The sequence below is a fragment of the Aulonocara stuartgranti genome (assembly GCF_965226115.1).
Source record: "Aulonocara stuartgranti genome assembly, chromosome: 10".
NCBI classification, from domain to species: Eukaryota; Metazoa; Chordata; class Actinopteri; order Cichliformes; family Cichlidae; genus Aulonocara; species Aulonocara stuartgranti.
Genome location: NC_138946.1, coordinates 1,912,663 through 1,927,570, shown reverse-complemented (window position 1 = coordinate 1,927,570; position 14,908 = coordinate 1,912,663). Strand labels below are relative to the sequence as shown.

At 43.7% G+C, this 14,908-nt stretch overlaps 2 protein-coding genes and 2 long non-coding RNA genes across 4 annotated transcripts in view; 3 read left to right on the top strand and 1 right to left on the bottom strand.

Annotated features, from left to right (window-relative positions):
- LOC309715298 overlaps window positions 1-5,841 on the top strand; it is a 94,754-nt gene extending 88,913 nt beyond the window's left edge. Inside the window, exon 4 of the long non-coding RNA XR_014279176.1 lies at window positions 4,463-5,841. This is a non-coding gene — a long non-coding RNA (uncharacterized lncRNA). The remainder of the gene's footprint in view (window positions 1-4,462) is intronic.
- A 1,415-nt stretch (window positions 5,842-7,256) lies between these two features.
- On the top strand, window positions 7,257-8,417 carry LOC309715612 (olfactory receptor 8G17-like; the record flags this gene model as incomplete). Its single annotated transcript, XM_082548855.1, is given in 3 exon segments — window positions 7,257-7,324; window positions 7,465-7,553; window positions 7,556-8,417. Coding segments are annotated over 3 exon segments (975 nt in total). The 3' UTR covers window positions 8,374-8,417.
- A 728-nt stretch (window positions 8,418-9,145) lies between these two features.
- Window positions 9,146-10,101, top strand: LOC309715245 (olfactory receptor 8G17-like; the record flags this gene model as incomplete). The annotated part of the gene is made up of 1 exon (XM_082548222.1): window positions 9,146-10,101. Exon 1 carries the CDS (start codon window positions 9,154-9,156, stop codon window positions 10,099-10,101), a length of 948 nt encoding a protein of 315 aa, XP_082404348.1. The 5' UTR covers window positions 9,146-9,153.
- Window positions 10,102-10,910: 809 nt separating this feature from the next.
- On the bottom strand, window positions 10,911-14,625 carry LOC309714982. Its single transcript, XR_014279115.1, has 4 exons — window positions 12,370-14,625; window positions 12,155-12,274; window positions 11,248-12,066; window positions 10,911-11,164 (listed from the first exon to the last, which is right to left on the bottom strand). It is a non-coding gene; the product is annotated as an uncharacterized lncRNA (long non-coding RNA).
- Window positions 14,626-14,908: the final 283 nt, after the last annotated feature.

Sequence of the window (14,908 nt, the reverse complement as noted above, 5' to 3'; positions counted from 1 at the left end):
AACACAGCACAATAACTGCTGCTATTAAAGTAGTTAATGACATTGTTGATTCAATGGACTGCAAAAAATACTGTGCTGCTCTTTTTCTTGACTTGTCAAAGGCTGTTGATACAGTTGACCATGCTATTTTATTAAATAGACTAAACAATATTGGTCTATCTGTAAATGATGTAAGTTGGTTTTCAAATTACTTGTCAGAAGAAAACAGTGTGTCCGTGCTGCTGGGTCTTCTTCCTCTTTTCTCCCAGTATCCAAAGGAGTTCCGCAGGGCTCCGTATTAGGACCATTGCTATTTTCTCTTTACATAAAAGACCTTTGTGATAATTTGTCAAATGCAGCATTTCATCTTTATGCAGATGATACAATTATCTATTGTTCATCCCCTTCAGTAGCACAAACCCTGCAATTTCTGCAGTCTGCCTTTGATGTCGTTCAGTCCCATTTAACTCAACTTAAGTTGGTGTTAAATCCAGAGAAATCCAAGTTAATGTTATTCTCAAATGGCAAAGAGTTGTTAGCTATGTCTCCTAAGATTAAAACAATTCAAGGATCTGAAATTGAAATGGTCACATCTTACAAGTATCTAGGGATCATTATAGATCAGAATTTGTCATTTAAGACTCACATTCAAAGGCTTGTGTCGAAGTTAAAACTAAAACTAGGTTACTTTTTTAGAAACCAATCCTGTTTCTCCCTCCAAGTAAGAAGACATTTGATTCGTGCAACCTTTTTACCTTTATTGGATTTTTTTTTTTTTTTTTGTGTCCCGTTTGGATCTTTAGCCATCAGAATTGTTGTCTTAAGGCCAAGAAAGATGCCAAGCGGATTTATTTTACCAAGTGGATCATCATGGCCTGATGTTGGAATTGAACTCAGGACCTTCTTGCTGTGCGGCAACAGTGCTAACCACCGTGCCACCGTGCTGCCAACATTCCAACATCAGGCCGGGGTCTTTCTGTGTGGAGTTTGCATGTTCTCCCCGTGTTTGTGTGGGTTCCCTCCGGGTACTCCGGCTTCCTCCCACCGTCCAAAGACATGCAGCTTGTGGGGATAGGTTAATTGGATAATCCAAATTGTCACTAGGTGTGACTGTGCGAATGAATGTGAGTGCGAATGGTTGTCTGTCCCTGTGTGTTGGCCCTGCGACAGACTGGCGACCTGTCCAGGGTGTACCCCGCCTCTCGCCCTATGACAGCTGGGATAGGCTCCAGCGCCCCCCGCGACCCTGAAAAGGATAAGCGGAAGCGAATGGATGGATGGATGGATGGATGGATCATCATGGCCTTGCCATATTGGTCCATTTGATTGACCTTTATTATAATTATGAATGTATTTTATTTTCAGTTGCTACAAACGGGACAGACATGACTGGGGGATAGGACAGGGAGAAAGAATGAAAGAAAGAGAGGGAGAGAAAGAAGACCAAAGGGGAGAAGAGACGGTGAGAAGGGGGGGAAGAAAGGAAAAAAAAACAAAAACACCTGGGTCACCTGTATGGAGAAAAAAAACAGAAGAGAAAGCAAACAACAAAGAGCAACATAATAAAAAAAACGGCACCATCACAATAAACTAGCTAGCAGTAGATATCACTAGATACTAAATAATAAACGATATTGTGCAGCACGCAAGATAGACAGCGCACAATGTGCTTTGAGGCATCAGCCAAGAAAGCTGTAGTCCGCGTCTGTGAATACCCGTGTGTACACCTGTGTGCATACCTGTGTGGATCAGCATGCTTGCATTCCAAAGGTTTCTCCATGTAACGATCTGCTAGGGAGTGTGGGGAGCCACAGCCCCGTCCTCCAGGGCATGAAGCAGGTATGGAGGAGATCAAAACTCCAGACATCCAGAGGCCCCCAGAACACAAGAGACCAAGGAAGACCAACAGAGGGGCATCCGCGCCACTGTTCCAGTAAGAGCTGAGGAGAGTCCCAGATGAGGGCTCACTCAGCAGCCGCGGAGCAGAAGCCAGGGGGAGTTGCAGTGATGCGCCCGTGAGCTCCGCCGGCAGCCAGCTGTGCCTGAGTGACCGAGCCCCAGGCCGAGAGGCCGGGGGCACCCCACCTCCGAAGTGGCCCGAGCGAGCCCCAGGCTCCAGGCCCCGATAAGCGGCCGCCAAGGAGTGAGCCGGTGTGTACCCGGACGCCCACCCCCAGACACAAAGAACCACCAACGCACCGACACCTGAGGGAGTCCGCCACTGGCAGGGGAAGTGGTGGTGGGTGGAGATAGGCCTCCAAACCTTGGAGGGCCTGAGATGTCCCCAGAGAGGTGGCGTCTGATACCCAACCTGACATATAGACACAGACATACAGGCACACACAGACACAAACATCCATCCCCACCCTCATGCTCTCATATGCACTCACTCCACACTCAACCAACGTGGAGACAGACATAAAGAGACGCTGTTCACACGATCACACTCCCCAGGCGTACTCTACGAACCGGGTCTAGGTACCCTTGCCCCTGGAGGGGGGAACTGCACCCAGACCCAGGTGGTGTTACCCTTTTCCCTGCGGTGGGGAGAGGCAGACCGCCCCGACACCGCAGCAGCAGGGAGGCCCCACACTCCAGACCGCAGTCGGACGGCCAACTCCTCTTAGCCCGCCCCGCTCCAGCAGGCCGCAGAGAACGGGGGTGAGAGAAGACTCCAAACCTCCCTCCACCCGCTCATTGTAGTGTTGATGCATGTGTGTTCTAAGGTGCAATTAAAACCCAGGAGGGCATGGAGCTACCTGCCAGAGAGGAGCAGGTAAGCGCATGGTCCCTCCTGATAGCCCTCAATGTCTACGTGTATTTAAAATTGAGAGGTGGGCAACGACGCCAGGGGTGAAGTGTACACCCTGATGGTAATTTGGACTCCGTGTATCGTGCCCACCCCCAAGATCCTATATGTATGCGTAATGAGAGTGTGAGTAATGTGAATGTCTAAGTTGTGGGATAAAATTGAGGCAGAGGCAGCCAGAAGGGGACAGGGGGGGGGGGGGGGGGGTAGCCTCCTCTGCACCCTGGTGACATACCCCCACTCCAAGGCCCTGCATGTGTGGGTGGTTGTGGTGGAGCGGGAAGAGGGAGGCAGCTGGAGATGGGGAGGGAAGGAAGGGAGGGGCAGGTGACCCCTCCCTGGGGTCAGCTCCCCCGCTGACCCCAGTAGGCACTCAGCACCCAGCGCAGCAGCGCCCCCCGGCCCCACAGAGCCCGGGACAGTCCACCCAACCCCACCACAGAGAAAACTGCACCCACCCCACCATCCACTCATCTTCCAGACTACATGAGACAATAGACGCCCAGGCTGAGATCTTCCTCCACCTCTCCTGTATCTCCCCCTCCTGCAGAGAGAGCTCCTGAGGAGAGGAAAGCTCCTGCAAGATGTGACAATCTCCCCCACCAGTTGAAGAGCCCCCCAGGCGGCTCGACGCACCGGCGGCACCCTGCGCCAGGGATGGGCCCCCATGCACCCACCCGCCCACAACCCCGGCAACACACAAACCAGGACCCAAGGCCCCGAGGCCCGGCCGGGGCCCCAGCCCAGAGACGGAGCGCCCCCAGAACCTCACGCCCATCCCGGACCCACCCAGGGGCAGCCAGGCTACCAGGTCAGTAACCCACGTCCGTCAGCACAGACCCTCCCCTAGCCCCGCTGCACGCAGCCACGAGGAAACAGTCACCCAAGAGCCAAAAGAGCCCCCACCCGGACATGACCGCTACCCCGGGTTGAGCCCCCCAAGGAAGATGCCTCCGGGGAACCCCCCGACGCCCTAAGCCTGTCCCTACCCCCACACCAGTCACAACAGTGAAGGCGGGACCAAACTATGACCCCCCCCACCCCCACTAGGTGATGGAGCTGATCAAAGGAGCCCAGAGCAATTGATCTGATGTGGTGGCAGAGGCTGTATCAAGACTAATGTAATCTAATAGATAATTTCTATATTGGTTAGAATTAAGATTGTTTTTATTTTTCCAGTTCATGAGGACTGTTTTCTTGGCTATGCATAGGGCAGTGAAAACCATATGGGCGATATTCTTTTCTGAAGTGACATTATCTAAGCTGCCCAACAAACACACTAAGGGGGAAGTTGGAATGTTACATTTCAGACACTTTGATAAGTCTTCACATATCTCGCGCCAAAACTTCTGAACTGGTGGACAGAACCAAAGAGCGTGGATATAATTGTCTGGTGTATTCAAAGGAGCTTGCAAAGAAAAGCGTCTGGACTTCTTTAAGTTGCTTGAAGACGTTTCACCTCTCATCCGAGAAGCTTCTTCAGTTCTAAGGTCAAATGGTGGAGAGTCCCAGATATAAACCTAGTGGGAGTGACCCCCCACAGAGGGACAAAAGGACCCCCTGATGATCCTCTAGTCGCCTGTCTGGTGTATTGCCTTGACAGTGTGAGCAGTTGTTGGAAGATGTAAAGCCCATCTTGAACATCCGATGACCTGTATAGTGCACTCTATGTAGTATTTTGTATTGTATTAATTGCAGACTGGGATTTTTAATCAATTTAAAGGTTTTTAAGCATACCTGAGACCAGAAGTTTTGGTTTAAGCTGACTGATAAATCTGCTTCCCACTTTGCAATAGGAAGGGATATTGATTCATCTAATTTAGAAAGTGTTCTGTATATTTTAGATAATAATTTGGGGGATTTAAGAGTAAGGAAATGTGCCGCACTTGGTGGTGTTTGTAATTCAACTTGACTGAGGTTAAATTTCTTTTTTACTATGGATTTAATTTGTTGATATTCTAAAAATCTTATCTTGTTGATCCCATATTGTGCAACTAGTCTGTCAAATGGAATAAATTCTGTTCCCTCTAATATATGTTCTAAGTATTTAATTCCTTTACAACTCCATTCTGGAAAATTAATCATATTATTGTTTTGTAATATGTCAGGGTTATTCCAGATAGGTGTACGTTTACATGGGATTAATGAAGACTCCCACCATGCTGTCAGAGAGAAGCTGATGTTGATACTTTTAAAGCATTCATGTCTTTTGATGTTTGAGCTAATAAATGGTAGGTCTGAAATCTCTAGATCCTTGCATAGTGCCTGTTCAACATCTAGCCAGGGCTCATCTAAGAAGGTATGTTTTGACCATTCTGAGATTAACTGAAGCCTGTTGGCTAATAAGTATTGGTGAAAATTAGGCAGATCTAATCCTCCTCTATCCTTGGTTCTTTGTAGCGTTTTTAAGCTGATACGCGGGGGTTTATCTTTCCAAAGGAATTTGGAAATATATGAATCCAGAGATCTGAACCAATCTTGTGATGGTTTGTTAGGGATCATCAAAAATAAGTAATTCATTTTTGGCAAGATCATCATTTTTATAGTGGCGACCCTTCCCATGAGTGATATGGGTAAAGATTTCCATCTAGTCAGATCGCCTTCTACTTTCTTTAGAAGTGGGATGTGGTTTAATTTAGTTAAGTCTGAAAGCTTAGGAGAGACATTAATACCTAAATATTTAATATTTCCGGATTGCAGTGGGGCAGAGGAAGAATTATGGAAGGAGCAGTTAATGGGGAGAACTGTAGATTTTGGCCAGTTAATTGAATAATCTGAAACTCTTGAAAACCAGTTTATTAGAGTAATTACCTCAGAGAGGTTGGTTTGTGTGTTTTGCAGAAAAAGCAACACATCATCTGCATAGAGACTGATTTTATGTTCTATGCTCTTACATTTTATGCCCTTAATTGTTGTAGCCTGTCTAAATGCTGCTGCTAGAGGTTCGATAAAAATTGCAAAAAGTGAAGGGGAGAGTGGGCATCCCTGTCTGGTGCCCCTCAGGAGATAGAAGCTGGAGGATGTCTGGTCATTTGTTCTGATACGAGCTGTTGGGGAATTGTTTTATTTTATTGGATTATGGTGACCTGCTTTTTATGAATGCACCTGCCCACTACCTAAAGAGGTTGGATACTGTGTACCATTGTGCTTTACATTTTATTACTGGCTATGGAAATCATGTACATCATTGTTCTTTGTATGCTGCTGCTAAATGTCCATCTTTGCATATTCGCAGACTCTCCCATTGGTTGATCTTTATCTATAAATCTCTCCTTGGGCTGATTCCATCTTATTTATGTGTTTATATGTGTAAAAACCACAACCAATACAACCTTCATTCGAACAAAATCATTCAATTGATTGTCCCAAAAATCAGAACAGAATTGGGGAAAAGGGCTTTTAAATACGCTGCCCCTGCTTCCTGGAATAATCTGCAGAAGGAACTGAAATTATCAGAATTGGTTACCTTGGGAGAGTTTAAGTCTGTCTTAAAGGAACAAGAGAACAGCTCTTTTACTCAGTGTGATTGTTTTTAATGTACTCTTAATTTGATCTGTTATTGTATATTTTACACATGTTGGTATGGGATATTGTATTTGTTTTAAATGTTATATACCTATGTGGTATGTGACTTTTGTTGCCATGATGCCAGGTCTCTCTTGGAAATAAGATTTTTAATCTCAATGAGATTTTTTTTTACCTGGATAAATAAAGTATTAATAAATCAAATAATATAATAAACTCAAAAGTCCTGGGTCAACGACCCAGGCATCCTAACAGTTTGCTTCGCTTTCTATAGTGCCTCTTAGGCAGGGAAGGTAGAGGCAGTGCACCAGTGGACGGGTATATATGAAGCAAAGTAGCATCTCTTAAGTTCCAGCATGGGCATTGACATCAGAGAGGAATATTACCAAAAGAAGGACGAATAATACACAACAATCAAAAAAGAAAGATCGGAAACAGAGACGAGGACGGCCTGCTGTGCACACTGGCACCATCTTGTTTTTTCAATACAAAGTATATGAAATACTCTTTCTCCCCCTAATTTTTTTTATAGAGTGTTGATGACTATTTACCATTAATCCTGAGGTGGATTAAAGTTTCCCAGTGGACACCCATGTCCAACCACTGCACAAGATAAAGCTGTGCAGAGAAACAAGAAGCACATGAACTGATGCATTTCAAGTGATCATTAACAGTTTGCTTCTTGCCTTCAGATGATAACAAATTATCTTGTATGATCATTCAGAAAACATTATTCTGTGGGTCCTTTTCAGTTTATTTTTCTCCCTTGAACAAATATTTATCATAGTGTTTGTCCTCCATTTGCTGGTGGATACTAGATTAATATTTTACAATGTGTGACTTTTGAAAAAAGTTTGCCTCACTGCTAATATTTGATGTTTAATTTATTACATTTCAATTTTAGTTAATCTTTTTCCCTCCTTCTGCTTTTACTTCAGACAAGATGGAGAACTATATGTACAACAGTCCAACACTTCAACTTCAGGAGTTGAGGATTGTCAGGACTAACAAGTATCTGATCTCTGTCTTTTTTTGTGATATAAGCTCTTGTTTACAGATGTGGGAATGTCATGCGTGAAAGCTTTATTTAATGTTTTAGATAGTTACTGGATTGCTTTTGAAATGCCTTTGAAATTGTCTTGTTCTTTCAGGTCCATGCAAAATACAAACAACATCTTCACAATACAGCTGGAGGGTTTAAATGTCCCACAGGAAGCCACATATGCTGTGTTTCTTTTTCTTTTTTCTCCTACTTGTTTCTAATTGTTGCAAATGTGGGCATTGCTGTTTTGGTTTTTGTTGACAAGAGTCTTCACCAGCCCATGTATATCCTTTTTTGTAATCTGTCCATTAATGATTTATTTGGAAACTCTATCATGATCCCTCGTTTGCTTGTAGACATGTCTGAGCGCCTCATCAGTTATTATGAATGTGTGGTCCAAGCTTTCACCACACAAATGTTTAGTACCACAGCTCACACAGTGCTTATGATAATGGCCTTTGACAGATATGTAGCCATCTGTAATCCTCTGCGTTATGCTGCAGTAATGACAAATAAGATGTTGATGAAGCTGACAGTTTCTGCCTGGGGGGTGGCCTTTGTTTTGGTTGGGATTCTGCTTGGTCTGACCTTGAGACCGGGCCGATGCAGAACTCTGATCAAAAGCCCCTATTGTGACAATGCTGCACTGTTTAACCTGTCCTGTGAGGATGTGTTCATTAACAATGTCTATGGCCTCACTTTCACTGTGCTTTTGTTCACAGGTTCTATCAGTAGCATGGTTCTTACCTATACTAAGATTACTGTGGTGTGTCTAACCACTAAGAACAAGTCCTTGAACAATAAAGCCTTGAAGACCTGCAGCACTCACCTGGTTGTATATCTGATTTTTTTGTTCAGTGGTATGTCCATAATCACTCTGCATCGCTTTCCTGAGTACTCAGGGAGCAGAAAAATTGTGGCTGTCCTGTATCACATCATCCCTGGAAGCCTCAATCCCATCATTTATGGTATGCAATCCAAAGAGATAAAAAAAAATTTGTATCAAAAGTTAAGTTAAAGAAGGTTTTGCCATTATATTAAAGACAATTTTCAGGGTTATTTGAACAGTTTAAAGTGACATATTATATATCATATGTCAGAATCTGCAGATTATACAGAACAAATAAAATGTTCACGTTTCTCCAACGTTGTCTTCCCAACAGTTTCACTGACATCTACACTGGATGGACAGGAAGCGTTCGCGATATCTTCTCCGGCGCTGATAATTGGCGTCTGTCTTCTGTCAGTGACGTAAAAGACGGATTTAATGCGACGTGACCATCAAACAGCAGTCGCTTTCTAAAACAGATATGTATCGATTCAGCACCACATACGAAAGTGACCCAGGTCAGATTTGAAAATATCGGATTTGTGCCGTTCACACTGTCACACCATGATGGGATATGTGTCACAGAGGGTAAAAAAAATGGATTTGATGCGCTTTTGCCTGCAGTGTGAACGTAGCCTAAGTGCTACCAGTGAGAAGTGAAGCTTGAGCAGACAAACATTACTTCATTGCCCACAAATTTTATTCCCCAGATTGTTGACAGTTGTTGTTGTCTTCATTGTATGACATCATACATTGCTTAAGCTAAGTGTTTGCATGGTTGAGATGATGCCCATATAACACTGCAGCAGAGCGCATTCTGTGTAGGCATTGCCAGTTGTGAACTACCAGGAACAAGAAAGCGCAGACAATAGACAAAAGACAGAGTAGATACCTCTCATTTAAAACTGAAATCAAAACACGTTTTTCCTACCACAAACTTGATTGGCTTACTTACCATTTTGTTCTTTCATGATGATGGAGAACTACACCTACAACATCCTCACACTCCAGCTGGAAGGGTTGAATATTTCAGTAGAGTCCACATATGCTTTGTTTCTTCTCCTGCTGTTCTTCTACCTGTTTATAATAGTAGCAAATGGAGGGATTGTTGTTTTAGTTTTCATGGACAAGAACCTTCACCAGCCTATGTATATGCTTTTTTGCAACCTGCCTTTTAATGATATTCTTGGAAACTCTATCATGGTACCTCGATTGTTGATAGACATATTGAAGCCTCCATCTGAACGCTTTATCAGTTATTATGAATGTGTGGTGCAAGCTTTTACCACACATATGTTTGGTACCACGAGTCACACTGTGCTCATGATTATGGCATTTGACAGATATGTGGCCATTTGTAATCCTCTGCGATATGCTTCCATAATGACCAACAAAATGGTGATCAAGCTGACGGTTTTTGCCTGGGGAGTGGCCTTTGTTTTGGTCGGGATTCTGCTTGGACTGACTGTACGACTGAGTCGATGCAGGACTTTGATTACAAACCCTTACTGTGACAATGCCTCTCTTTTTAAGCTTTCCTGTGAAAATGTGTTCATTAATAATGTCTATGGGCTCACCTTCACTGTGGTCCTGTTTACAGGTTCTATAGGCAGCATTGTTCTCACATATGCTAGTATAACAATTGTCTGTCTAACCAGTAAGAACAAGTCTTTGAACAGTAAAGCATTGAAGACCTGCAGCACCCACCTGGTTGTTTACTTGATTATGCTGTTGAGCGGAATGATTGTCATTATGTTGCATCGCTTTCCACAGTACTCAGATTACAGAAAACTTTGTTCCATTTTGTTTCACATCATCCCTGGAAGCCTCAACCCCATTATTTATGGTGTACAGTCCAAAGAGATGCAAAAATTATTTGCAAAGTTACTACAGAAGAAAACTGGGCCATTAAAATAAGTTTTATTTGCACATGCATTATTAATCGTGCAGGATGACACAAGATAATTAAGAATAATTTATTACCAGCACTGTAGAAATGCAACACTATTTTCAAAGGCAAACCCTTGTGGTTCCTTTTTTTTCAACATGATTTTTGTCAAATATTTAGTTAATTTATTGGAAAAAAAAAAAGAAAATAACATTGAGCAAACCTAGACCTAGAGAGTATTAAAGTGTGTAACAAAAACCCAGTGTCACTGACATGGTGTTATTACAATACATTACTGATATTAAAAGTACAGATGAGAATAAGATGACTTGTAAAAATTTGACCTAAGCTACAGCCTCCACCTGCTTTTACATGTTTCCTGTTGTCTTTATCATTTTCAATGATAGCCTTTTAGCACTGTTTGTTAATAATGAAGGCTTCTGTTATATGAGTGGCTGACATACAAAAATCTGCTTCTCCAATTAAAGCCATGACAGTCCACATTTTCAATGCAATTTATAATAGAGTTTTGAGCCTGGTGATAGTATGTTTTCTTACCAAACACAACAGTAAAGGGTGGGCCATTTATATGGATACACCGTAATAAAATGGGAATGGTTGGTGATATTAAAGTCCTGTTTGTGGCACATTAGTATATGTGAGGGGGCAAACTCCTCAAGATGGGCGGTGACCATGGTGGCCATTTAGAAGTCGACCATCTTGGATACAACTTTTGATTTTTAAATGGGAAGAGGGCCATGTGACACATCAAACTTATTGGTAATGTCACAAGAAAAACAATGATGTGCTTGGTTTCAACGTAACTGTCACGTTTCGTAGATCGGACTCACGCGCAGACCACTAGTGTCTTCAAAAGGTGCATTTATTTACAGTGTTTCCTACAGTGGAATTCATATATACACATAATAGTGTCAAAGGAAAAAGGGGCCGGGGTTCCAGGGTCCAGGAGTGAAAGAGGCAGGAGTCCAGGAAGGGAAAGTTTCCATTCAGTCCTAGCACATCTCCTCTCCTTTATCTCTCTTGCTCCCGTTCAGTCGCCAGGCACAGGGGAAGAACAAGTCCAGAGGCAATCTATGCACAGGCAGAAAAAAACCATTAGTCTCCTGGTTCAGACATGCTCATAAACTGACTTTACAAAATACAGGACGACTGACGCTGATGACTCAACGATCCAGCGACGAGTAGAGCAGACTCGCCCTCTTAAGAAGGGTTCCAATCTTTCATGATCAACGACAGATGTGCTGATCACCTCCAGGTGCGTAGGCCAGGGGCAGGAGCCCATACTGAGCTCCGCCCCGGCAGGAGAAAGAGAGAATGGAAGAGGGCGAGAGAGAAAGGGAGAGCAGAGGTGAGAGAGAAAGGTAAACAAAAACAAAACACCTGACGGCTGTCAGCTGACGAGGGGCGGAGACCATGACAGTAACTAATATCACCAACCATTCCCATGTTATTACGGTGTATCCATATAAATGGCCCATCCTGTAGTTGCGGCTTTTTTCCTTCCTTGTATTTCACATATTTTTTTACTGGGAATACAGTGTAAGTGTATAAAATTATCTAGGGGGGAAAAGTCGTTTCTTTACAATTTACTGTGAATACTTTTTCACATAGTATAAATATTTTTTGTATTTAGTACACATAGCGAATTGGATTTATTTGCCTTGTTTAAGTAAAACCAAATCCTACATATCAGCACAAATGCCTCACACCAACTGTCAGCATGGTAGTGGAGGGATGATCAATCGTTTGCACTTGCTTTGCAGCCACAGGTGAACTTACACGGATGGATTTAGTGGCAGAAACACATACGGGCACAAGATAGTAGTGATGCAGATTTATATACAATGATGGGGAAATATTTACAAGGGAAGGGGCTATATACAGTGACAGGTAAAAATGTGCAAGGAGAGCAGAGCTGAAGAGATGAGACGGAGCCGAGGTATGCGGGTGGGCAGATGATGCACCGGAGCTACCTGAAAACGAGGGACAAACAAAGTTTACCGAGTAACGTCAATAGCCGAGAGTTAAACTAAAGTGGACGGGGAGAGTTGGAGAGCTTACTTGAAACACAGAACTACAGCTGTAGCGGTGGTCACAGACTGGTATGAAGTAACTCTCCGTCACGGATCCAAAGAAGCCAACACAAAGAAAACTAGGCAGGCGAGCAGGCAGCGGGACAGGCTAGAACAAAGGAGAAGCAGGCAGAAGATGGATCCTAAAAAACATGCAGCTCAATAGCGTGGGATCAACAGATTCAGCTGGCACCAACACATTACCACTTGTGACAGCGACAATACTCCAACACCAGACGTCCGTGACTCAGCTCCATAAAAGCGCTCACTGATGACGTCCAATGCGCCGCAGGTGTGCCGGAATGCCATCAAGCCCCGCCTCGCCTACCTATGCCAAAAAGGGAAACAAAACCCAAAAACAACTATACACCTACCCACCACCTCCTAACAACAGGACCCGGGCACCTTGTGATTGGCGAGTTCATCATGAACTTTTCTGTATACCAAACATTTCTAGAGTCAAATGTGAGGCGATCTTTACCACAGCTCAAGCTTGGATCAAACTGGGTCCCAAACACAGTAGTGATCCCAAGCACCGCAGAAAATCTGCAACAGACTGCCAGAAAAAGAATAAAGATATAAAGATGTAAGTCTCCCTGCATTGTGGAAGATGATAATTCCATTTTGGATGTTGTCAGAACTGAGGTCAGGGTCACTCCAGGCTGTCTGTCTCTGCTGGAGACTCGGGAGAGCTCCCACACAACCGTCTGTTCCTGCTGGAGGCTCAGCCACCTGTTCCCGTCAGACGCTCTGCAGAGTCCATCCCGCAACTACCTGCTCAACCACCTGCAACTGCTACACGGCATCTGGCCTGCCTCATCTTGTCCTGCCTTGTCTGGTACTGCACACCGGCCATCTGCCAAGCCACCCAAGAGCGTTCAGTCACATCCACTTCCAGCGCAACCTGCACGTCTACATCCATCCACCAAGCCGCACCGACGACAGTTACCATCCAAGCCTACCAAAGCCCTTTGATTCCTTCATCTCCCTCTTCTGGTTCCAAAGCCTTCATCACCACCATTGCCCTCTAGATCTGTTGACCAAGGATCTTCGCTTCCATGAGCGGCCTCCTGAATTGTGTTGCCGCTGCCGCTTTTCATGAGGTCAGTCCCCAGAACTGCTCCATCTCTGTCACAGCCGTTGGCTCCTTGGTTTGCCTCCTGAACTGTGTGTTGAACACCAGTGCTGCTGACCTCCAGGTCAGTCCCCTGAACTTCTTGGATTTGGACTACTGTGTTTTTATGCCACACAGCGTAAACATGACAAGAGGGTTATCAAGGCCCCAACCTGGTGATTTGATTCGATTTGATCCAGTTTTGACTCAGACAGTCAGAAAGATTATAATTCTCTTCATTTATCAGTACAAATCCATATTTTTATATCTATCTATGAAAACAAAGCTGACACTTGTGAGACTTCATCAGAGGTGAAAGCATAACAGCAGATGCCTTTGTGTCAAATTAACTGAGGATAAAACATGAAGGAGATTTTTCTGCCCTGTTCTTTTATAGCAGATAACCACCTTAAAAATATTCTGCAGTAGAACAAAAACAGAAGAAAACCATGAATCAACAGATAAACATTACCTGATGCTGCTAAAGTAAAGCAGAGTTACAAACTTATTTTTAGAGACAGAGATAAGCATTTTGCATTTTGGCAGAATTTGTAAAAGCTGAAACTTCTTCAGTATTGAACAGCGGAAATTAGGCTTTCTTGTCGGAGGTCATTTTTATACACCGGTAGACTGGTGCATAATAAGCAAGCAAATAATACAGAAAACAGATTTTTGATGGTATAAACTGGTCTCTGAGTACAGAGAGAGACTTAACTCATATAAGTTTATGAGTTAACCTAATTAACTGACTCCCTCATTAACCTGTCCAGGGTATCTTCCTCCTCATTTTGCCTCAGCGGGATCATGGCCCCTGGCCTTCTGACCCTGGGTCCGCTGCCTTGTTGATGAGACGCACTGCCAACATGCTAATACACGGCACACAGCAACAACAACTTACAATAATTGCTAAAATGTAGCGAGAGAAACCATAATAGACAAAATAAACCCTTTCCATTACCCCAACATAAATGTCATGCATTCTTCCAATTGTGTTCTTCAATGTTCATGTAATATTGTGGCATAATTACTTCTATCCACAACAAAAAATCAAACAAATAAGTCAAGCACTAAGACAGCACCTCGTGTCTACGCCTGGCTGTGAGCTGTCCCCATTTTCACCCCGCATCATAGTTTAATCCCGCTTCTGACTTCCCTCACTGCTCACTGTAAAATCCAAACAGATATAATTAGCTTTTTCCTAGTAAAAGGTCCTAGATTACTTTTGTAAATCTATGGGAACAGTCTCTTTAGAGTTAACCCGTTTCCTCTTTACAAAGCACTCCTAGTTTCTCAGCACACAACTTTTAGTTCTCTGAACTCCCCCTTTAACGGCTAGACTATATCAGGCATGAGCACTGTGTTTGGTCAATTGACATAACATAAAAATCATGCAAACTATTACTAAAGCTAATCCTCCCATAATTTTTGATTACTTTTGTGCTCACACCATAACCTCTGTCTAACGAGCTTTCGACCTTCTTTACAATTTAAACAACTAATCTTCTGGGACGGGCGATTCTCTGGGATCTATGCTTCTTTTAGATCACTGTGTCCCCCTTTGTTAGCCAGATCCGTTCGGTCTGGTGCTTCCTGGATTCTCGCCAACCCCTTCGTGCTTTTGCTGTGGTT